The sequence below is a fragment of the Vitis riparia genome, chromosome 8 (genome assembly GCF_004353265.1).
Source record: "Vitis riparia cultivar Riparia Gloire de Montpellier isolate 1030 chromosome 8, EGFV_Vit.rip_1.0, whole genome shotgun sequence".
NCBI classification, from domain to species: domain Eukaryota; kingdom Viridiplantae; phylum Streptophyta; class Magnoliopsida; order Vitales; family Vitaceae; genus Vitis; species Vitis riparia.
In genome coordinates this window covers 12,058,832-12,084,467 of record NC_048438.1, presented here as the reverse complement: position 1 = coordinate 12,084,467, position 25,636 = coordinate 12,058,832, and the positions used below count along the sequence as shown (strand labels likewise).

The following is a 25,636-nucleotide window of genomic DNA, read 5'->3' as shown; positions in this document are numbered from 1 at the left end:
AATCAAGACCTTGAACAAGTGATTGTGAAGGCATGGATCCCTCTGGTTTGGTGGTGTAGCTGCATTCCAGTGTGAGGTGGAGCCTGCTGCGAAAAGCCTAAAGGGTGAAAGGGAAAGGAGACTGTAGAGTTAAATTTTGTAATGTACCTTTTGGAGTTTTCTAGTGCCAAGCTGCAGCTTTTTTATTAAATTTGCATTGTTGTCTGGGTTTTATTTATTTTCTGAATGGAAATGATGATGATTCTGGTGTTGAAAGACCATTTCTTTTTTGGAATTGGCTATGTTTTTGTTTCTTTCCTACTGCTTGATTTATATTCATGTCATGAAGCTAAAAATGAAGGACCATGTCTCAAAGATTGTATAGACTCTGCCCGTTTATTTTTCCAATGGACACATCTTTTTACTGTCAGCTTCATCAGGGAAATCAAGGGTATGGAACGGTTCTTTTATTTTGAGAAGCCAAAAAAATTAAAATAATAATTATTTTTAAACAATGTTTTCATAAATTATTTTGAAAATGATTATCACAACATAGTGTTTTAAAAAAAAAATTTAATTTAATTTATTTATTTATAGAATATAGTTTTTAAAAATAATTGTATGAATATTAAAAATGCTTGAAAACAAATTATTACGAATAAAATTTATTTTAGTAAATATTTTAAAATACAAAAAATAAATTGACATTACTCCAAACTTTTTAATGCATTTTTGTTACACAAAAATATACTAAAGTCGTTTTCAAATAGGGTCAGAATAATTTTCTAAGAGGACAAAAAATATCATAAAGAAAAATGGCATTCAATAAAAATTGACTAGTCAACAACCAATTATCTCATTTTTGGACCAAATTTAATTATGAATATGAATGACTGAGATTTAAAGTTCTACATTTTTCGGTTTTTTTTTGTTTTTATTTTTTCAAAGCAAACAAAGTATTATATAAATGTGACATGGACAACTCCTTTTTCTAACACACCATGAATGTTTATTACCATACATCAACCAAATTCCCTCTCAAAGCAAGGGTTAGGGCACAAAAACAATGATCCACCACACCACACAGTTTGAGAATATGATATCACCATTCATCCAATTTCATTTTCTTCAGCCCACAAGATTATTATATCCACATGCCTTCTATGATTTATAAGCTTGTTTTTGCATGAAACACTCTAGACAATTTCCCAAAAAAAGAAAAGAAAAGGGCAGAAACAAAATCCATATTTGGATGATAAAATCATAAAAATGGCTGAATTTTTAGGAGCATGACAGTGACCTCTTAGCTCTCATTCTCTCCCCAATCAACATGCAGCTGCAGTTGCTACCATCTCTTGCATGTTATTAGGACCCACTCCATACTTAGTAGTTTTGTGGGTCACTAGAAATATCTAGCTTTTCTACGTAATGTCCCATTAAAGAAAAAGATTGATTTGCTACATATCACTTAATTCCTACACAACCTTGTACTAGCTGTAAAATCCTTTTACAAAAGAAAAAGAACCATCTTAGTTGAAAGTGGGTGGAGTTAGCTTAACTTGTTACCCAAATTTAATTATGTTTAATTAATGACATTGAGGATGTTTGGTGGAGTCAATCTTAAGTCAGTTAATTTAATTTACAATAAAGTAGAGCATTTTAGGTAAAAAGAAGTGAAATTATAATATGGGTTACTATACAAATAATATCACGAGTCCACTCGTATTGCATGGTATCGAATGATATATTTTTGTAAGATAGTGAAAAAATGACGTTGTTCGATTAAAAATTCGTTTATATTTGTACTTTAATCTTATTTGTTTATGTTTTGGTGTGATGTATGATTTTATATTTTTATATTTTTTATTTAATTACCTAAATTTTATGGAGGTAGGATGAAATTTTCCTAATATTATTGTTGAAAATGGAGTGGACAGGCTTGATGGGGACCCAAACGAAGGAGTGGGGACAGAGCGTGAAGGGAAAAGGATGGCCTTTTAACTATTAAACGGGTCTCTTTTTACAGGGATTATAATGATGGGTTCAACAAAACAAAAGAGAGAAATCAAGGGAAGGAAAAATATTCAAGTAGTTGGAGGGGGGGACACACAAGTCAGGGGCCAAAGTCTTTTTCTTTACAAAAGCGTGAGTGCATAGCCATCTCTCTTTAGATTCTTCTCCTTCTGCTTTGCTCTGCTCTGCTCCTCTTCTTCCTTCTTCTTCCTTATTCTCCAAGAATCTCTTACCATTCTTAGTCTCACTGTTTAATGATCTGTAAGTGCCACTTCACCTCTTACCTGCATTTTTTTTTTCTGTTCTCTTGTTGGTGAGCACTTTTTTTTTTTTTTTTTCTCGTGTTTTTTTTTCTGGGTTTTCGTTACTTGTTCCTTTACTGAGTTAGGGTTTCGCTTTGGTTTGTTTTTAGATTTAATGAATATGTGCGTGTGTGTTCTTTTTTGGTTTTTGTTTTCGATGATGTCAAAGCTTCAGAAATGGGTGTGTGGTTGATTTTTTCTGAAGTGGGTTGACGGGCGTTTTGGTGTGGGCCCTGTGGCTGGAGGAGGTTGGTAATGTGTGTAGGAATTGTTGGAATGTGGTTGGAGAAATTGGTGTTTGATCACTTCATTGGATCACATATTTTGCGCAAATACTTGGGACTGCAATTTTGTTCTGTTTGTTTGCTGAGAAAATGAGGCAAAAGGAAAGGGAATTGAACTTTTGAATTTATGGTTTTCCTTTCCTTCTCTCTCTCTCTCTCTCTCTCTTTTTCTATGTTGTTTTGTTTTGGTTTTTGTAAAATGGGAAACTGGCCTCGAAAATTCCAAGTTGTAGAATTAGGTAAAGTCAGGAAGGTTTTAAGATTAAGAGTTTATAGTTCTTTTTTCTTTTTCCCACGTTTTCTCAGCAACCAAACAATAGCATTGTATTATTTTAACCTGGTAACTGTTCATTTTTATACTTCTAATTAACTAAAAACTTCATTTTATTTTACTTTTCTAGATGGTTGTACTTATGCAGACCGGCTTATTCTTGTTTTGAGTGCTTGGGGTATATTTTTGAATCTACAATTTATGTTGTTAAGCTTCAATTTCAGATAGATTTGGAACCATTTTTTTTCAGTGGTTGAGCTTTTATGAAACTTTTTTTTAGACTGATGAACTTCTGCTTATGGTTTAGTTGGCTATACTGGAATTAGTTGAATGCTGTTTGTTGCTTTAAGTATGACCTGTTCACATTTATGTACTATTCAAAAATTTTCCTGGTTAGTGCTTTAGGGACAGAATTTGATTCCTTGTTACACTTTAATTTATACAAAAGAGGGTATTTGAGATCTTGAGAGCTGCTAGAGTTAGAAACATCAACCTGCCTCTTGTTTTGGTTCTTGTTTTTGTTTTTCTTTTGTTTTGCTTTTGTGTTTTTTTTTCTTGAGACCTACTACTAAGAAAATTTTGATATTCAATTTATTTACAAGGTGTGCTTTGTAACAGTTTCCACTTTTTCTTCTTCTGATGAACAGAGTATAGTCTGAAGTAATGACAAAGGTAAGTCCTGAAGTTGGAGACAAGATGCAGGAGGAGATTGTTCTGTCAGTTTCGGCTGATGTGAGCTTTGCCTCTAACCATTTTCCGAAATATAAAATAGGACCTAATAATCAGATTTTGGAAGAGCCGAAGGTAGACCCTAAGGCTCCATCCCTGAAGGAGGTTGTTGCACAAGAAACTTCCCTGCTGGTAGAGCAGCAAAAGCGACTCTCCGTTCGTGACCTTGCCAGTAAATTTGATAAGAACTTGTCTGCTGCTGCTAAGTTGAATGATGAGGTTTCCAACTTTCATAATTTTATTCTGGATTTTGAAGTTGTTTTTAATTATATGATTGTTGATGAAGATAGTTCTAGTTTATAATCCACATATGCATATATACCTCAAGAAATGCTCATCTCAATTCAATTCATCAATGCATTATAGTCCACTACTTGGGTTGTTTATGCACCCAGTTTGCCATTTAGCTCTCCCTTGGGCCTTGTCTCTTTAAGCCACAGGCCACCAAACTTTGTCACATTCTTTTCTCCATCCAATTTTATTTTACCCTCATACAAGAAGAATATCAACTGCTATTGAGAATAGATGAGCAAAATGAATTATAATCGTCTTTCTTGGTATTCAGGCAAGACTCAGAGAGGTGGCTTCTTTGGAGGGACATGTTCTTTTGAAGAAGCTTAGAGATGCACTAGAATCTATTAGAGGTCGTTTGGCTGGTAGAAACAAGGAGGATGTGGAGAAAGCTATCTCTATGGTAGGTTTTGCTTATATTTCTATTAATTAAGTTGCTTCACTCTACCTTGTACTGTAGGTATCATAACAGTGATGTTGTAATGTTTTTTGTCACTGAAAATGTTTGATGAAGTCTCATTTTGACTATGGGTTCTTTTCCTTCAAAATTTCTGCCCTGTAGGAAATGTGGTACCATGTAACATGTCCTTAACAATATCATGTTGCTATCATCTATAGGGTGGAGTTCTGTTGCTTGTTTCATCTGCTAGAAAATAAAAATCAATTACTACTATGCAGTCTTCTTGAGTGGTTGCTATAAATTTCAGTAATTGTTATCTAGTTCTCATGTTGCTTATACTGTAGCTGGGGTCAACTTTCAAACCTGCTTTTGCTAGAAATATGCCCCTGGAATTGCCTTTAGTGTGTTAATGAATAAAGACTGATATGATCTTGGAAAGCCTCCTTTATCTACCACTTTGTGTGCTTGCATCACAATTATAATTCTTCTTGCTACTTATGTTATGAATAGTGGATGAAAGTCCTTTTGAATGGATTCTACAACATGTTGTATTGTTAATTTTGTTTGAGAATTAGGAATGACACTAGGATTTTTAACTTGATTATCCATGTTGCATGGACTTGGGTGTTTGTGTTGGGTGTGGCTGTTCTCCCAATGAGTCTAATTTCAAATCTTTGGTTTCTAGAATATAATTGAAGTATCCTGATCTGAAGTGAAAGATGTATAGCATGGGTACTTCACCAGGATTGGATTAGTTTTGTAACAATTTAAAAAGGTATGTTTGTAAATTCCAGGTGAACTAGGAAGGTGCTCCTTCGTTCCTTCACTGGACATGCTTGTTAGGCCTGTGCATGACAATGGATGTCTCTTAATACTTATCCATATTTGTACCTGTGCCACTTTTTGATACCTGTTCACAGTCGTCATTCATTTTTAAAGTTTCCATGTAACGTAGTTGATTGTGAAGACTCTCTCTTATATTTTTTTTGCTATTTGTCTCCTTTTGTATTCTCCTTGTTTACTTTGGTGCATTTCTTTTTGTTAGACACTGTTAATTTGCTTGGATGTCCAAAAAGGGGGAAAAAAAAAGAAAAAGGAAAAGAAAAAATAGTTGATTGCAAAGACTGCCTCTGTGGTTTCCAGTAGTCATACAAGGTTTGAGCAGTTCATGTAATTATATTTGTCAAGTTACCATCAAAGTGGAGCCAATGGATCTTTAGGGATGCTGTCTAAATTAAACAGATTCACTATTGGAAGAGTTTATTTAATTATCTAGTAGTTGAGATAGTTTTGGAATTTATTCCTGTGAATTCCCCTTTTGATCTGTAGATTGTGCACTGCTTGCATAGCATATATATTTTTTTGAAGAAGAAATGTGAAGAATAAGTAAATAATTTTTTTTATCAATTTCCCTATTCTATCTATTTCCTATGACAATTTTCTCCGGTTATACTCGCTTCTTGCAGGTAGAAGCTTTGGCGGTGAAGTTAACTCAAAGAGAAGGAGAGTTAATTCAAGAGAAGTTTGAAGTGAAAAAGCTAGCAAACTTTCTGAAGCAGGTCATGTGATGAAATTTTAAATTCACATGTAGATTATCTAGTTGATTTTTCTTTCTTTCTTTCTTTTTTTTTTTTTTTTTTTTTTTTTTTTTTTTTTTTTTAAGTTACTCTCTCCTGTTGTGCTTGCCATGGACATAACATTGATATATTGATACACAAAATCTTGAAAAAGTGGGGCATTAATATGGCATAGTCATGGGCATGTATGAAAATATAAAGATATCTGTATGCATGATATATGACAAATATATAACTTTGACTGACCTATCTAAACTTTTATATTAAGTAAGTTATTCAAAATTATCTACACTATCTTTATATATCTGTATGCATGATATATGACAAGTATATAACTTTGACTAACCTATCTAAACTTTTATATTAAGTTATTCAAAATTATCTACACTTATTCAAAATATATCTTTATATAGTAATTGGTTTTTAATAGAAAATTATCCATATTTCTGAAGTTAAATGTTTTTTTTTGGCGGAAGGAAATGTTAAATCTTGATAATCAGAAAGATATAAACCAAAACTTCAGAATCTCATTGTTCTGATTTAGTCATTGCCTTGATTAAATAGATGGAGACAAAAAATGGGAAATGTCTAAGGAGTTGTTGGAGGGGATGATATACATGGTGGGTCCAAATCCTAATTGTCTAAGCTTTTAGGAAAATTGGTTGCCCTACATGGTATATGAGCCTTGTGATCCTTACTAACATGTTTATTTCCCCAATTTAGTGTGCTCATGTGTAGCCCAAAGGAGCCTCTTTTAGGAAAATTAGCTGTCCAATGCAAGGCAATAAGGAAAGGGTTTCAGAGCAAAAGGGAATGGCTAGCTAACTTTGAGTCTGAGCCATTTTGGAAATGAAAGCCTTTTTGTTTGATTAGTTTGGATAATTAATTCATTAAATGGTGACAGCAGAGTACTAAGTGTATGAGAATTTTTTTTTGTTGTTGTTATTAATTAAAAAAGGTCTCAGAAAGTCCTTTTGTTTGATTAGTTTGGATAATTTGGTCAATTAAATGGTGACAGTACAGTGGTAAGTGAACGAGGGAAAAAAACTTTTGTTATTAGCTAATTATAAAATTCAAAGTCAATGATTGAATCATTGTTATTAGTTAATTATAAAATTCAAAGTCAATGATTGAACCCAAATCTTTTCCAAATCAATCTGACATATGAGAAGCATTCCACCAGAAATTCCTTTTTGTTTCTTTAAAATTTTAAAAATAAAAATAAAAATAGACTGGTTGAAAATTTAGTTGGGTCAAGTTGGATTCTTTTGGGTGCTTCATGCTTGTATCATGATTCATACCCCAATGATTTTTCTATCTTATTTTTTATTTAGTTGTTCTTTCAAGAAAGGTTTCATTAATTTCAAAACTCTGTTTCCATCATAGTGGTAAAGTAATTGATATTTCAAAGTAATAGTCCATTTGTGTTTGAATTCTATGTTCCTCACATTCACATCCTGTAATGCTGTAGAGGTCTAAAAGGGATTAGTCTCAAGTTTTGATATCCCCAAGATCATCTCCATAGTTTCTTTAATCCTTTTCAATTATCCTTTAGTTATGTTAGTATCATAACAAAGATACCAATATTGAAACCCATTCTTTGCGTTTTGTTGCTGTGCATGGTTAGGAGGGTCACATGTGGATAGATAAGTAGATGAGGGAAGGACTCAAACTCGAGACCTCATGTTAGGTTACCAATTGTCCTAAAAACTTAAGCTGCTAGGAATTTGGGCCCAAAAGTTATATCATTCTCTTAACGTTAACAACAATGAGGATAAATAGCTTTGATTTGGATACTTATGAGGGGGAATGATAGCGTATCTGATGATGGTGCCATGGTGGTGGTAGAGATACCTTGTGATTCTATATCATGTGTATTTGTTGGTATGTTAAGAATATTGGGTGTGGTGATATTCTGGATGTTTGTGAATATGTATGCCATAGTTATTGTTCTATGGTTGGTCTTTGGCTATGAAGGCAGCTTCATGCTGTGAAGTAAACAATACACAATTCAAAATTTAGTCTGTTTTATGTTTAGTATTCAAGCTCTGACAAATGTATGTTTTCTGGAATTAATTGTTTCCATTGATACAAAGAGCAACTATCCTACAGGCTTAGCTTTATTAAACATCTAGCTTGTTGTATCAAGCCTAGTAGCTTGTGCTTGAATTTCTTCATCCAAAACTGTTATAATTGATGCACTTGTATAATTCCTTTTGGAGCTTTTCTTGTTTTTTTCTGTTGACCTATTGATTATTATGAAAAATATTATTATTGCCTATCAAAAAAAAAAAAAAAAATTATGATCATTATTGTAAAATTGTCCTGATCTGAGTGCATTTTTCATCTACAGGCTTCAGAAGACGCCAAAAAGTTGGTTAGCCAAGAAAGATCTTTTGCTTGTGCTGAAATTGAGAGTGCTAGAGCAGTGGTGCAGAGATTTGGAGAGGCCCTTGAGGAACAAGAAAAGAACTCACAAGCTTCTGAAAAGCAGGTTCTGTTAATTGTTTGATCTAAGAAGTTTGTGCCTCTGAATTATTTGATCTTTTTCTTTATTTATGGAATCAAATAGAAGTCATATGTTAATACACAGATATTACATACATATGTATGGTATATTGGCATGCGTAATGATTGTGGGAAGGGGATAACTTGGACATGGACCACTAAGTTGTATGGATTTATTGGCTTAAGATAGTTTAGACGTCCGCAATGCTGTAATCAGTAAAATACAAGGAGATATTTAAAACAAGATGATGGTTGACACCCGTTCACTTTGTAATTCAAAATGTGTCCTTGGCATACCACCTTTTATGAGATCTCTAGCTCTATTGGTTAGTTACAATTCCAATGCACTAGCCGCTATGTCCAAAGTGTATTGATGCTGATCTTAAGTATTCTGAAATGCATTTAAGTATTTCCCTATTGATACATGTCCACTACATGCAATGCATCTTACTAGTATAGTGTTTTGATTACATGTTATGTCATTGTTTTGTCTATACCAGTAACAGGGAGCATGGTGATGCACAACAAATATGAGGTCTTACATTTTATGTGGTAAAGCTTAACTTTTCAAAATTGGCTGTACTTACCATTTTATACTTGATGTTCCATATCATTAGGATGTGGAAGGGCTAATGGATGAGGTTCAAGAGGCTAGAAAAATCAGAATAAGGCATCAGCCCAGCAAGGTGCGTTAACATTTTGTCTGTAATTTTCTTTGTGGACAAATTTATGTGATTTTCATGTTTACATATTCTGTCAATCAGACACTTGGGTTAATTGTGTCTTTTGTCTGTATCACCTGTCCCACAAAACAACTAATATTTTTATACAATATATTGTAGAGGGTGTACATTCTTTGTTCACAAGCACACATTCTAGTTTGATTGTTTTCTTTTTGGAAAAGCTTTCTGTCAGTAGCTAGTTTCTAAATAACTAAGGCCACAGTTGTGATTTTATAATTTTTGGATATGAAAAAATTTTTGGATATGCATCCTACCTTACATTGCAATTTTCACTTATAATTTTTTATTATTGCATAGTAAGAAGTAGAAGTGGTTATTTCTTGGGATGAAATTTCCACATGGAAAGCACAATTATAAGTTTATGAATAAAGCTGTTTTGCAAATGATTTTGCATAAAAAGATTATGGATTCATGTGTAATTGATGCTTGCAATTATGAGTAGAGTTGTTAGATAAATGCTTCTTGGTTTTCCATTTTTTTTCATGCTATATTATTGTTCCATATCTTTAATCATCATCTGGGCATAATTTCATTTTTCCAATGCTCAACATAACTAATAATGACCCATGGTACTAACTACCTCTCTTTTGGGCATTTTATAGCTTGAATTAGATTTCTTTTGTTAAACCCTTTCATGTTGAATATTTACTCCTGGTCATTGTTTTATTGCACTGTACTTCTTATCAGAAAAAGGTTCTTAGTTTCAATGAAATATTTTTTCACTCATCATGAAAAATATGGTATGTTTAGGTGATGGACATGGAACATGAGCTTCGAGCACTAAGAATTCAAATTAGGGAGAAGTCTATATTTTCAGTTAAGCTTCAGAAAGAGGTACATTGCAAATTTATCTAGACTTTTCTTTTTAGTTCTTTAATGGCTTATTTTCTCAATTTCTCATGACCCAACATTTTTATTTTGCAATTTTTGGTGATTCCCCAGTCATGTGTAACTTTTTCCTTTGGTTAATGTTAAGTTGAAGTGAATATATTATGCATAAAATAGTTGGATTTCCTATTTTCTAATCTTAAATATTTTGTTTCTATATATTCCTTATTTTCATTCATCTAAATTTACCCTTCTATGTCCCCATAGAAGTTTAGTTCCTAGTTTCTTGGGTTGGTTTGAAGAAGAGATAGAATGAATGGATCAAGCATTTGTGCTATTATGCTCAAGGATTCTTGTTAGACATACTCTTCAAGTTGGGAAATTTCTTGCACTGTCTTATTCCTGTCATCTTTTCCAGCTGGCAATTAGCAAGAGAGCTGAGGAGAACCCATCACGTCTATACGAACTAAATGGTTCTGAGACTTTAGGTTCATATTTACGAATCCAACCTTGCTCTGATAAGGCTCCAGAGCTTCTGAAATGTTCAATTCAGTGGTATCGTGTATCATCTGAAAGTAGCAAAAATGAGCCTATTTCAGGTATTTATTCAGCTAATCTTCTATTAACTTTGTTACTGTAGTTAATTTAGATAAATTTTAGCTGATTCAATTTATACATATCATTAAGTAAATTTTTATTCATAGTCCATCCTTTGACATGTTTATCCTTACCATATCTTTTTATCAGTTGCAGGATGTTTTAATTGTCTGCACAACTGATTATGTGGTGCATGATGTCCCTTTTATATATCACTCTATGTTTGTGTTGGAATTAACAAATAGGCAGGTTGTTCAGGATTGTGGTCTAGTGTTTAAACGTCCTCGCCCTCCTTATATATATGATGCACATACACTCAAGAAATATGAGACAAAATAAAAATAAGCGCTTCAGTGTTTACAAACCTAGGCCTTTCACATGCCACTAGGGAGAAAAGATCACAGACAAGATTTCTGTATCTTATTTTTTATTCTACAGAAACATGCTTTAAAGATGATCCGATGTAAGTTAATTCATGTGAATGACTTTGCTGTAATAGTTCAGGTGAGGGACTGGCTTAAGATAATGAACTGAGCCATAGGTATTTTAGTGAAATCGTAGTTCATGAGGATGCAGAAAAGATCATTGTAAGCTGTTAGTAATGAATCAATAATGTATATTGAGGTTACTTGGGCTAAGGCCTAAGGGGCTCACAGGCAAGCTTCTGTTGGCGTGCACATAGACTCAATAAATGGGGGAGCATAAATCATTAATGAGTTTTAAACTCATAACCTCCTAAAAATCAAGACCTTTATACCATGTTAAGCTATCAATTTGATCCAAAAGTTTAAGTTGTTAAGTAAAGAGCCAACAATGTATATCAAGTTGATTTGATCTAAAACCCTAACAGTGATTATACAATAAAACAATTTTGAGTGTTTGCCATCTGTGGCATGAAAAAAGACCATTCTATCTTTTTCTTCTTTTAACTTGCTGCCACCAAAAAGTTTAACTAGAAGTAGTCCTAGGAATCCACATATCATGATCTAGTCAATATGATAAATTGGTCTTGTTTGTTAGGAGTGCAAACTGATGGTTATTGTGTTTGATCACGTTTGATAACATTATTTGACTACTATCCTCATTTTGATATGTTCTATTATTGTCCTTTCATTCCCCTTGTAAGCCCACATTAGTAAAAAATATCCTCCCTTAAGATTGCAATTGCCCACAAAATTTGCCTGGTACCATATGTGAATAATCTATGTTCTCCCACATTATATTGGTTGTTCTCGTTGAACAAGATGCTGCAGTGGAAGACCTTTGCCCAATGAACCAATCGAGTTTTTTATTTGTTTAGCCTTCCACTTATTGCTATTGTATAGAGTATTGGACGTTGCATTCATGTGTTTGAAAACCTTTAGATTGTATGTTCAGCCTATTGAGGTTTCTTCTGTTTATTTATAAAATCAATTCAAAATAATCATTTTAAGTACAATTGATTTCACAAACTATATATATTTTATATTTTCTAAGTGATTTTAGTGGGACTTAGTGTTTCTTTCTTTTCACAAAACTTCCGTATGATCTGAAAAAGAAAAAATTTTACTGTCTTCTCAGCCAGAAGACAAGGAACCAGTAATTCAAACCCAAATTGCCACCCGCCTGCCCCTACTCTTCCTCCTACTTACACAGAAATATGCAGCAATTAGAAAAATCATGGCAACAAATGCAATTACTAGTGGTTATTGGTAACTAGAAGCCTTAACCTTGAATGATTGATTCCCAATGAGGTGAAATCTAACTTGTGATTAGATCCAAAATCCTAATTCCAAATCTTAACATTTCATGAAAACTCGGCACTTCTTCTTCAACAGAAATCCACAATCTAAAACTCAAATAATCCTTTAACATGAAAATTTGTATATCTCAAATTGGGAACCTACAATTAAGTCGTCAAAAATGAAGAAAAAAAATATAAAAAATGGTTGCAATAAAATCCAAGATAAGAGACTCAGTTAGATCCTGAGAACAATGCAGTTTTGATGTACAGATAGGACAGAGTCTAGGGAAAACAAGGTCATGTTCTCTGTCCAGTGTGTGTTCTAGTTGTTGTTATAAAGCAGAACCGTCGACTTGGATTAGAATTTAATTCTTTTTTGATAGGTAGAATAAAATAGTAATAATAATAACTGATATGCCCTTAAACTGATGTTTGGTTGAACTGTTGTCATGTATGATTAGTCTCAGAATGAAATTTTATTTATATCAAGGTATTTTTGTTAACTATAGAATCGCATTTTATAACTGCATGCTATCAAGAGTTACATGTGTTACATATAACATTTTAGCATAGATGATAGCAAAGCAATATTCACTATTATGTATTCCGATATAAGTAATGATTGGTTGCTATGTAGTGCTGCAAAGTCAATATTACTGCTAACTTTCTGATCAAATACATGTCATACTTGTGTTATCTTCTTAATTAGTTTGGTTTACCATTTCATTTGGAGCCAAGAAATCAATTCGTGTTTTGAAACATTTAGTTTCATTCTGTTACATCTGTCCCTATCTTAATTGTTCAACTTTCTCCTCCATCAGGTGCCAACAAATCAATTTATGCTCCAGAACCCTTTGATGTTGGTCGAATCTTGCAAGCTGACATTGTTTCAAATGGCCAAAAAGCCACAGTGATGACAACTGGTCCTATTGAGCCTGGTTGGTTTTGATTATGGATGTTCTATGTGATTTTTGTAAATATTAATATTGACTTGTCTGGTATCTTTTCCTATTTTTATTTTTGTCCAAATTGTTTTTCGTTTATCTTTGCTCTTGTCCCTTTAGCATATTGGAAAATTTAGAATACAGTTATTATGATAGTACATCCTATTTGGTACCCTGGAGAAATGGAAAAGAAAGGCTGACTGAATTGTTTCCAACAGCTGCAGGATTAGGAAACTATGTGGATACACTAATGCGGAAGCCCAACACCGAGTTCAATGTATGCTACCTTATTCCTTCATCCGTATTTTCTGTTTTAGCAGATTATAATTTGTACTGTGATTCAGTGACGATTATCCTAGTTAGATTGTGATGAAATATGATTTTGTTACATTCCATGGTCCTCTAGGCCTACAATGTGTATGATTTCTGGTTGACACCATTTGCATCTGTAGACCAGTTGTCTGATGCAAACCTTTATATGTTTATTTATTCGTTCATTTGTTTTTTCATTTTTATTTTTATAAGTAAAAGTTTACACAAAAAGCACCAAAAGGAAATAGCCCATGTACATGGTATGTATATAAAGATCGAGAATACAAAATGAAAAAGGAAAAGACTTGTGCTTTTATTTATCATATTATCTGTATGTATGTATTTTTTCGGTGGCAAGGGTTTATGGGGGTGGGGAAGGGATTTGATGATGCAAATTTCAACTGTTTGATAATCATGCTTCATATTTGTACCATCAAATATTCATAGTTAGTCTAAAATTGGGTTTTGATTGGAAATTTGGAATACAACCATTGATACTTTCTCATGTTTCACCCAGGGTTATCACTGAGTTGATTTTGCATCTTTTACCTGACTTAAATTTGCTTATTCTTCCATTTATTTTCTTTTTCTTTGGTTTCAATGTGCTAAGAAGAATTTATTCTCTGATCATCTGACTTTAGATGCACTTCTAGACTTATGATGAAGCTATCTGATGGCATAAGTTTTTATTTTATTTGCTGCCTTTCTTTTGCAAATGACTTTTGAAATGTCGGAGATATGCTGGTACACCTGTCAGATTCCTCGAAAATGACCAACCCTAAGAAGCACAATACTTGGTTTTAGTCATAACATAAGCCATCATTATCATCCAAGTTTTATCCTAAGTATTAAATATCTTGGGCGGGCTACCTAATCCTGATCCTCCTTACAGCTAATCTGGTGCCATGTATGTTCATCCTGGTGTTAAACTGAAGGGATAACTTTGAAATCATGAAAAGATTTGCCCAACTTTTCTCAGCTTGCCATCATGCTTTGGTCACCCCAGCCATGGGGATATTACCCCTTGTTCAGAATGCAAGTCAAAAGAAGCCATGTGTTCCCATGAGCTTTACAATATCCGGATCCACCCAGAGACAACTTTTGTGTTATGTGGGTGTGCTGTTACAGCAATTAATACTTGTGGAAACTTTACTATGATTTATCATAGCTTCAAGATAATTACTTAGGCTTCTGTGTCAGGATCCAACCAGACACAACTTTTATGTTAATGAGGCTTAGTATTTTTTATTTTATTTTTGATAGACAAAGGCAGATTGAATTAATAAAGCCTAAAAACAAGGGGCGCATCCTATGTATACAGGCAGCATACAAACAAAACCCAACCTGGCTGCAAAAAGGAAAAACAAGACCTACAATAGGAGGCTAGTCTCCATTAAGGACACCCAAAAATTCAAAAAAAAAAAGGGATTGTCTAACCTTAAAACCTGTTGGGACCATTCTAATAGTGAACGGGTAAATAGCTTCCTCAAACTTTGGTCAGACAACTCTTCCTCCTGGCAAGTCCTATGATTTCGTTCTCTCCAAATACACCAAAAAAGACAAATTAGGGCCAATCTCCACACTACTCTTTTCTTCTTCCTTGTCCCCTTAACTTTCCATTCTAGAAGAAGATTTTTCACTGAATCCAAGGACACCCATACTGATCCGAAAGAAGTTAACAACACAGTTCAAAGCATTCTTGTCTTGTCGTAATGAATCAAAATGTGGTCAGCCGATTCTTCACAGTTTTTACAAAGGCTGCACCTATTGGCCATGGACCATCCCCTCTTCATTAACGTGTCTATTGTTAAAATTTTCCCCAAATTGCTTCCTAAGCAAAAAAAAAACGACTTCTAAGAGGAGCACATCAACCCCAGATCTCATTGGCAGGGAATAAAATATTGCTTTCAGCCTTTAGCAACTTATAATATGATTTGACACTAAACTTTCCCCTTCCATCATTCTTCCAAACTAAAGAATCCTCCCTTTCTTGAACCTTTAGCATAGAAATAAGTTCTAAAAAATGAGTCGCCTCCTCCAATTCTCAATCTTGGAAGGATCTTCTAAAATGCACCTTCCAACAACCGCCTCTATCCCCTTGCCCCCCCCAAAGGTCTGCCATTGTAGCAAATTTGTGGGCTGCAATCCTAAGTAGAGAAGGAAAAACATCCTTCAACTTAGAATCCCTAGCCCAATTATCCCACCAAAAACTTATGTGTCTACCATTTCCAATACAGATATTAGTTCTAAGAATGAACTCTTCCCACACTTTTCTAATGTCTTTCCAAAGGCTCAGCCCAAAAGAATCCCTCACCTCTCTAGTGGTCCAACCCTCCTCCACCTCCCCAAATTTTCCTTTAATGACTCTCCTCCAAAAGCTCTCCCTCTCAAGGGAAAATCTCCATAGCCATGTGCCTAACAAAGCTTGATTGAGCCCCTCCAAGTGCCTTAACCCCAGCCCTCCATGCTTCTTATCTTTACAAATAACCGACCAACTTGCCAAGTGTATCTTCCTCCTTTCCTCCATATCGCCCCACAAAAACTCCCTTTGAATTATTTCTAATCCGATTCTTACTTTCCTTTGAATTACAAAAAGCAACATAAAATAAATCAGGAGGTTTGAAAGAGTGCACTTAATAAGGGTGAGTCTTCTTCCTTTGGACAAGTATTGTTTCTCCCAAGCAGCTAATTTCGTCTTGAATCTTTCCTCTATTAGGTCCCAAACTCCACACAACTTATGAGGGGCTCCATTAGACCGCTGAAAGCTTCCATAATCAGCACAAACAGATAAGGTGACAATGGGTCCCCCTGCCCCAGGCCTCTATGCGTTGAGAAGAAATCAATAGGAGTACCATTGACTAAGATTGCCATTCTCACAGTAGAAATGCAGAAAAAAATTCATTGATGCCACTTGGGCTAGAAACCCATTTTCTCCAAAACTGAAAGAAGGAACTTCCAGTTTATATGATCATAAGCTTTTTCAACGTCCAATTTGCAAACTCAACCCGTATATGAACTTCGTTTCCTTGAGTTGATTGCCTCATTAGCTACCAAGGCTACATCCAGAATTTGTCTCCCCCCACAAAGGTGTTCTGGCTGTTCGATACCACTTTGCCAATCACACTTTTTAGTCTATTAGCTAGGACTTTTACAAGAATTTTATAAAGGCTCCCCACAAGACTAATAGGCCTAAAATCCTGCACATCGCTTGCCCCTCCTTTCTTTGGGATAAGAACTAAAAAGGTTGCGTTATGACTTTGAAGCACAGCATTCTGCAAATAAAATTACTCAAAAACCTGCATCACTTCTCCACCCCCTATAGGCCAGCAGAACTTCCAAAACGCCATTGAGAAACCATCCGGCCCTCGCACCTTATCACCCCCCAAATCTGAAAGAGCTTTAGCTATCTCTTCCTCTGAAAACAGCCCCTCCAAGCCCTCATTTTCCGAGGAATCCAGTCTCCCAAATAACCCTGAGTCCACATCAGGTCTTCTCACTTGTGAATCTTCAAACACAGATTTGAAGAAGGACCCAATCCCTTCTCTAAGCTCCTCCTCATTTTCCAGACGTGCACCCCTGACAGTAAGGCTGCTTATAAAATTTCCCCTTCTCCTTGCACTAGCCATGTGATGAAAAAACTTGGTATTATTGTCTCCTTCCTTCAACCATAAAGCCCTTGATTTCTGTCTCTAGGAAGTTTCTTTAAGGATGGCTGTAGTAATTAATACTCGTGGGAACTTTGCTGAGATTTATCACTGCAATAAAATGATCTGGGCATTGGTAAACATCTGTTATAATTTTTGTTATAAAAACTTGTGCAGAGAGCTTATAATTTATCATAAATGCTAATTAGTGTCATTTAGATGTGGATAGAGAGAAGTGAAATATTGGTATAATTTACTGGTTTATGGAACTGAATTCTTGTACCATTGAGTTTTCAAGTCCTGATATCTTTGTTCTTTTATAGGTAGTCATTTCCCAGACGAATGGACAAGATCATCCCTCACATTCTGTTCATGTATTTCATGTGGGAAAGATGAGAATGAAACTCTGTAAAGGATGGATCACAAAGGCTAGAGAATCATATACGGCATCCATGCAGGTACTTATGGCTGGGCTATGAATCTTGTGTTGAAAAGAAGGTGATAGAAGAGAAAAATTGGAAATTATTTTGGGTATGCTTGGATTTCAAATTTTGTTTATGTTGTAGATAGCATTTAAAATGAGATTGTTTTTTATTTGTTACCCCATTTAAGGTGATCATGTCCATTTCTTATAGAGGAACGTATTAAGATTCTTAAAATGATGTCATTTCATTCTTTTATATAACATTTTGGTGACGGTTGCATTCTAAAGAGGTGGATTTGTGTCATTTATGTGTTGGGGAAAGTAAACTCGGTTCATTCATGGAACTTTCATATGCATGAATGAACTATCATTAAAAAGGATTTGAATTGTCTGGTGGACAAGGTTATTCTCATTGCTTAAAAATATTGTTATAATGCATAAATTTTATCTTTTTTAAAAGTTCCTCTCATGTTCCATTACCCATTGAGGCCTCTGTCTTTCCTTTTTCTTTGGAACTCAATATGAAAGTTTTCTTTGCACCGTTCCACGGGTGGTACTTTGATGAACCGGCATTTCTGACTCTTTCTTTTCTGACCTTAGCTATGTGGAGTTAGGGGTGGTGGTAATGCTGCAGCCAAGGCTTTGTTTTGGCAAGCGAGGAAGGGCCATTCCTTTGTATTAGCATTTGAATCAGAACGAGATCGGAATGCGGCCATTATGCTTGCTAGGAGATATGCGCTTGACTGCAATGTAAACTTCTTTTGATCTCTCCATTGTACTTTGATATTTGATCTTAGTTTTATTAGTTTTCTTTCTTCACCCTAAAACAAATCTGCAACTGCAAAACTTCTAATTTACAGGTGATCCTTGCTGGGCCCGATGATCGAGCTTAAACCCCAACCTAACTGATTGAGTTTTGTCAAATATGAGAGTATAATCAGAATTCCAAGTGTGAGTATTTTTGTGTGTTTGTCTCTACCTTTGTTGTTGTAATTGGGTTTTCACTAATCTGGTTTCATCCTTCTAGGCATCATTTTTTTTTTATTTGCCTAATCATTTGCTTGTAACAAGTATATCACTTACAATTAATTTGTTCATTTTGTGGCTGATTTGCATACCATATAGGATTTCTTTGTTCTCAAATTTGGTTTCATATCCCTATTTCAATCTTCATTACAATTCCAACTCGTCCTGAATTCTCAAAATTGGGGCATCATTTTGACTTGGGGAACAAGTGAACCAACCATACAGATATTTAAAAATTCATCCAGCCATTCCAATTTTTAGGGACATACAACCACTGGTGTCTTAGCTCTTCATGAGGATACTGCAGTGTAATTGGATTTCAGCATGGAAATGGCTTAGTAGCTTCATAAATCTAGTTTCCATCAGTGATGATTTCAGCATTGCCCAAGTGAAAGATATTATTTTGGAAGGCATGCTAAGACTTTGTTCGTCTAGAAGTGCTTTTCTAATGGTCAAATGGGTTTTACTCATTTTGTAAGGTGTTTGGTAAAATTTTAAAACTCTCTCAAAAAATAATAATATTTTTTTATATAAAATGCAAAAATTTCTAAAGACTTAGGGTTTGTTTGATTGCTGTTTTTAGAATATAAAAAAAATTGTGTTTGAGAATTAAATTATGGAAAACAGTTTTTGTTCTAAGAAAAAAACCATGTTTGGTTGAGGTAATAATTTAAAAATAATAATAATAAAATCAAAAAACATGTTTTAAAGTTGTTTTTTTTAATTAATAAAGTATTTTCTTTCATTGATTTGATATTATAAATATATAAATAATTTTTATATGTATAATTCATTTAAATTAAAATAATTATTTTAGTTTGAAATTTTTATACCAGTTATAATTTTCTTAAACAAATGATGACTTTGTCATCGTATGTAAATATATTAATTTCAATAATTTAAGAAAGAAGAAAGGGCTTGCATGTGGAGATGTGGTGGTTGAGTGGAGTTCACCTTGTTGGAAACACAAAAAGAAGTTAAGAAAACACACACAAAAAAAAGAAGAGAAAACATGAGAACAATCTATTATTTGAATAGTAAAAAAACAATGAAAATATATTTTTAGTGTTTTCAAAAAAGTGGTTTTTGAAAACATGTAAAACATAAAAAACAAAAATAGACACCTTTCCCCAAACATGTTTTTAATGTTTTTTATTTTCAAGAACAAAAAATAGTTTTTGAAAACAACAACAACAACATGCCCTTACCTTCCAAGAGTGATGGTTTCTAAACATTTCTTTTTATCTATATTCAAATGCCAAATGATTCACAATAAAAACATGTTATGTCGAATCACTCTCAAACGGACTCAAAGTCGAATAAAAGAAATCAACTACTCAAATTAATTTGAGTTTGGTACCACACAATTCAATCTAATTTGAGCCACTCAAATCTCTTATGGGTAGATAGTTAATCAATTTTCCAATTTGGTACCATGCAATTCGATCTTAAAATGAGCCACTCAAAATCTCTGATCAACTATTGTTAGGCTTGTTACACATTTATTTGATTGTTAATTCGAGTCCTGCTCCTCCATAATTTCGGAGACAGGATTATCACGACGGGGACTCGAATAATCCAAGATTTCAAAGGCCCCCACTCCATTACGTATAGGGGGGATCACCTTTCAAGTTCCAACAAGAGGGTCCATGGGAGAAGGGTGCAATCACCTCCTAATGTCAGTGACCTAGGGATTTTGCTAGAAGATAATACTTTGATTTAATTGTCAAGACCCACATGTTTCATCAAATGATTTAATATTTGTAGACTTTGTGATAAGATAAAAGGATTTAATATGAAATACTGAAAACATTGTGGGCCAAAATACTTCATGTCACACTAATAAGTACTTTTTAAGTATTTTTTGTGTACGTGGTTGAAATTAGATATCAATCAAAGCCTATGTTTACTAATAATTTAATGATTTAGGTTTATTTTAAGTTAAATTATAATTAAACGGTTAGTTTAAAACTCATTACCTAATTTTTAGGTTAAGTATTAAGGTTATTTGATAAAATTAACTTATAACATATTCTAAATTATTAAATTGACATATTTATTATCATAAATTATAATTAGGGTAAAGGAGGTCAAGAAATGATAGAGGTCATGGAGTAGTAAATGATATTATAGAGATAATTTGGGTAAATGAGGGTAAAATTATAAAATGAAGATGTGAATTTAAGAATAAGTTAATTATTTTTACTTATTAGAGTCTATTTGTGAATGATTTTAGAAAGCGTTTTTAACATTTTTAATATTTTAATGATAAAATTTTTTTAAGTATTATAAATATTAATAGTATTTCTTAGAATTACTATCAAATAGGTTCTTAGAATATGTTTGATAATGATTATAAAAAATGTTATGACTTTTTTAATACTTGAAAGATAAAAAATTTCAAGTATTAAAAAAATTAAAAACACTTTTTAAAATTATTATAAAATGGATTCTTAATTGGTTTATTAAATACTCACTAAATCTTTAACTTGCTTTTTAAACAAAAATTCTATTTTTATGTATGATTTTAAATTTAAAAGGAACACATAAATTTATAAATGTTGAATTTGTTTGATAGTTTTTTTTTTTAATAATATTTACTCTTTTTGCTTTTATAATAACAAACACATAGGTTTTGTTTTATTTGAGCAAAATTTGAGAGAAATGAGGAAAAAAAAAACTAAAGCGGAAATGTAGAAGGAAAGCAAGAAATAATATAAATTATAAATTAATAAATTATTTTTATATAAAATTTCATAATCATTTCACCCCTTTTAACTTTTTGATATAACAATTAAGTAATGTAAAAACATACGAGTTTATGACTAATTTAAATATATTTGATTTTTTTTTATAATTTTTATATAAAAAGAATCAATTTTTTAGGCTAGGTTTTTAGAAGTTTAAGGAAAAATGTATGACAAAGAAAATAGAAAAAAGATAAAGAAAAATTAATAAATTATTTTTATATTTTACTTTAAACTTATTTTATTTATTTAATTCTTATTTATAAAGATAAAACAATTTTAAAATATAAAAAAAATTATTAATTTTAATTATATTTAAAATTTTCTCATATTTTTCTAATAAAATCAAACACGAGAATATCACTTTTTCTAATATATATATATATACTTTTTTAACTTTCTGAAATCAAATATAGTTTTAACATTTTTTATTTTATTTCGGGGAGAGCTGCATTAGGTAGATTACGCAGCTTTTAATTTGTTTGAATTTTTGTGGAACTTCGATTCGTTTGAATCTACTCTCAATTTTTATTTTTATTTTTATTTTTATATTTATACTTTACATCAATTATTATTATTATTATTATTATTTTTCTTTATGAAGGCATTCATGCTCGTGTTTATGAAGCCTAAGATATTGCTACGGCGCCCACACTTGTCCTTGCACGCTTGACGTTGACACATGCCTGGTAGCAAAGCGTGATCGGACTGAAATTTGCCTCCTTGGATTTTGAAAAAAAAAAAAATTTACATCAATTTAAAATAAATGTGTTTTAAAATTTCGCAATTCAAAATATATTTTCAAGTTCATAGTATTTGGAAGGAATTCAATTGAAATTTGTGTTTTGAAAAGATATCTTCAATATTTAAATTAAAATTATCTTCTTAAAAAGATAATTTTTAATTAATGTCTTAAAATATATTATAGATTTAATTTTAAAATCATATTTTAATAAATATTATAAAAAAAAAAGGTGTTTTGTCAATGATGGGACCCCTTCATTTGAAAAGCATTGATGGTTTTCATCAAGACAACATCGTGTGAAGATACCCACACGTTTCTCTCAATTTGAAAAGCATTGATGGTTACTGGATACTGCATACGCGTCAAATGTCGTCCTTTTGTCCGCGCCTCATATCTTGTTGATTCCACGTTTTCCACGCCCAATGGTGTTCCATTTTGATGCCACAGCCTACTGACCGGATTAAATGCCTGGTGGGTAATGAAAAATATTATTCATTTTGCATTTTTGTTTGTCATTTTTCCATTGAAAAGTCAAGTGGTAGCTATTAATTTTGAGCCCTTTGAAGAGTAAACACTATAAAAGGGTGGATGAAATCGCTAGGGGGCTATGCAACAGCCTCCTTTCTGGACTGAAATAGAAAAGAAGGAACGACTCTAGCCATGGTCTCTGATAAGAAGCTTGTTCAAGAGGTAACCGGATGGCTAAAGGTGTTTGATGATGGCTCTGTGGATCGAACATGGACTGGTCCGCCTGAGGCCAGGTTCATGACCGAGCCTGTACCCCCACACCATGAGTTCAAGAACGGAGTTGCCACTTCTGATGTGATCATCGACCCTACTTCCGGCCTTACTGTCCGAATTTATCTACCGGAGAAGAAACCGGGAGATGAGGATAAGCTTCCCGTCCTCCTCCATTTCCATGGAGGTGGCTTTTGCGTAAGCCAAGCTGATTGGTACATCTACTACCACACTTACACCGTGCTTGCAATCAGGGCCAGAGTCATTTGCGTCTCCGTCTACCTCCGGCGAGCTCCGGAAAACCGGCTTCCGGCTGCTTGTGAAGATGGTTACTCTGCTCTTCTTTGGCTTCAATGCGTGGCAAAAGGCCAATCGGAGCAGCCATGGCTGCACTCTCATGCAGATTTCACACGTGTTTTCCTCATTGGAGATAGCTCAGGAGGAAACCTAGTTCACCAGGTGGCTGCAGTCGGGGGGAAGATGCAACTGAGCCCCCTGAGACTGGCCGGAGGAGTTATGATCCACCCGGGCTTCGTCCGGTCCGAGAGGAGCAAGTCAGAACTACAACAAGAGGACTCTCCCTTCCTAACCCTAGAGATGGTGGACAAGTTCTTGAAGTTGGCACTTCCGGTTGGAAGCAACAAAGAACACCCAATTACATGCCCAATGGGGGCGGCAGCGCCACCGATCAGCGATCTGAAACTTCCACCGCTGCTGCTTTGCGTGGCGGAGAAGGACCAGCTCATGGACACAGAGATGGAGTACTATGAGGCCATGAAGAAAGGTGGCAAGGACGTTGAGCTGCTGATTAACATGGGAGTGGGTCACAGCTTCTATCTTGACAAGATCGCCTTGCTCACTGACCCCCACACAGCTGCCCAAGCTGATCATCTCATTGCCGGGATCACAGATTTCATCAAAAACCACTGAATCCTAATTGCTTCTTCTCCCAAGAAGCAATTTAATTACATAAAGCAAAATAAGATTAAGTTAATGCTGCATTAGTGTTATAAGTTAGTCACAAAAGGCATATCGTGCTGTTCAGGCTAGCCATCCAAACAGATCGCAATATAGAGATTCAACTGAGAAAGAAGTGGCCTTTGCTGTTAATTAAGTAGCGTCTCTATTGTTGATGCCTCGCGTCCAGGGAAAGTGCGCTTTCAACCAAGGATGAATTCTGGCTCAGTCAATCCTGCAAAAGATGTTTGGACAGGATGTCTGAACACACCCTCCGATGGTTTTGTTAGTCATGACTCAAAGGATTAGGTTGTTGTCCTTTTTCTGAGTTAGCTGGCTTACCTTCTTTTTTGCGTGAAGACCCTTTTATATAGTGTCAGAAGTTTTGCTCCCCTCTTTAATGGTGGGAAGACTTTTTGATTTGTCATGATATCTCTGATGTGATGACAGAATCATCATCACCTTGCAGGCGACTGTCAGAAATCGTGGGAGGTGACTTGTCATCACTCCTGTCCTTTCGCTTTGCAGGCGGCGAAACGTGGACTGTGACAGGCTGTCTAGGGTGATTCAGCATGACTTGCTTTTTACGATTAATGGTCCAGACAATGTATCCAGATAGAATAGAGCACCGTCCGAGTATAATATTTGAGAGTATCGTGTGCCCCCCGGAGGACCCGGATAGAGTTGGCGTGCCACGTGGACTTTGGGGAGGGGGTCCCTACATCTATGATGTTTTCAACACCTGTGATACTTGGTCACCGTCATCACAGTGTGTAGCAGGCACATTTAGAGACATGATCTGTTTCCTTACTTCAAATTGTTTTCATCTTCATACTTGGTGTAACTGTGACTTTTGAAAAGGATATGTCTAGTGTTAAGTTGTTTTCACGTACCTTTTGTATGCCAAGATGACAAGCAACATAACAAAATATATATATATAACACGTTAATAAAAATAATAATAAAATGAAACTGAAGTAAAAAATAAAAAAAATAAAAAAAATGATGAGCCAAGTTTTAATAAATTTATTCTAAGTGTACAAAAAAAAAAAAAAAAAAAACCAAAAACAAATCACAATCAAACAAAAGGAATATAAGAAAAATGAGACCAATGTATAATAAAATGAGACTCTAATATAAAGAAATGAGATCAATTAATTTATATCCTACATGTACTAAGAAATGAAATTTAAATACAAATCAATGGGATTAAGGTATAATAAAATGAGACTAAGATATAAAACAAACTAACTAGTATTAAAGGTATAAAACAATGAAAATCAAATACAAATTAATGGGACGTAAGTGTAATGAAATAAGACTAAGGCACATTCAAATAATTAAACCAATTTTCTATATGCATCTGAGTAAAGTACAAGAAAATGATACCAGGCAAGTAAATAAGAACTTTGGTACAATTAGGGATGACAATGCCACTAGTTTTTAAAATCCAAAATGGATTCAAGGTGAGTCTGGGTATGCTTTATCTTGGTTTGCTTTGCCTTGATTATATATAATATTATATAAGAAAATAATTTAGTTGTTTTTTTTTTCCATTTTCAATTTTTTTAACATATATAATAAATTTATTTTCATAAAAATAAATAATAAATATTTAAAACATTTATTTATTTTTAATGGAATTTAAAATTTTAAAAGTAAAAAAATGAAAAAAATTTAAATAGGGTGAGGGGTTATGGAACTTTCCTATACCTACCGTGTTGGGTTTATTTTTTCCTTTTATGTGGTAATGCAAATAGATATAAATAAATAAGACAGAGTTAAAATAAGATGACTTGTCCCAAACTCACTATGATATCATTCCTTAGTATAATAAAATGAAATTAATAAACG

The 25,636-nt window shown here is 33.7% G+C and overlaps 2 protein-coding genes across 3 annotated transcripts; both read left to right on the top strand.

Annotated features, from left to right (window-relative positions):
- Positions 1–2,105: 2,105 nt before the first annotated feature.
- Positions 2,106–18,712, top strand: LOC117920844 (stomatal closure-related actin-binding protein 1-like). 2 transcript variants are annotated; one of them, XM_034838504.1, is made up of 13 exons: positions 2,106–2,124; positions 3,497–3,797; positions 4,144–4,272; positions 5,736–5,828; positions 8,200–8,340; positions 8,972–9,040; positions 9,848–9,931; positions 10,344–10,524; positions 13,067–13,183; positions 13,408–13,466; positions 17,469–17,603; positions 18,170–18,319; positions 18,430–18,712. In XM_034838504.1, the coding sequence occupies exons 2-13, from the start codon at positions 3,513–3,515 to the stop codon at positions 18,460–18,462; spliced, it is 1,476 nt and encodes a 491-aa protein (XP_034694395.1). In that variant the 5' UTR covers positions 2,106–2,124; positions 3,497–3,512; the 3' UTR covers positions 18,463–18,712. The 2 variants fall into 2 exon arrangements, with proteins under 2 accessions (XP_034694395.1, XP_034694394.1); XM_034838503.1 differs by lacking the exon at positions 2,106–2,124 and adding an exon at positions 2,154–2,253.
- A 3,894-nt stretch (positions 18,713–22,606) lies between these two features.
- LOC117920007 (probable carboxylesterase 6) lies at positions 22,607–24,670 on the top strand. The gene has a single exon (XM_034837348.1). The coding sequence runs from the start codon at positions 22,748–22,750 to the stop codon at positions 23,753–23,755; it is 1,008 nt and encodes a 335-aa protein (XP_034693239.1). The 5' UTR covers positions 22,607–22,747; the 3' UTR covers positions 23,756–24,670.
- Positions 24,671–25,636: the final 966 nt, after the last annotated feature.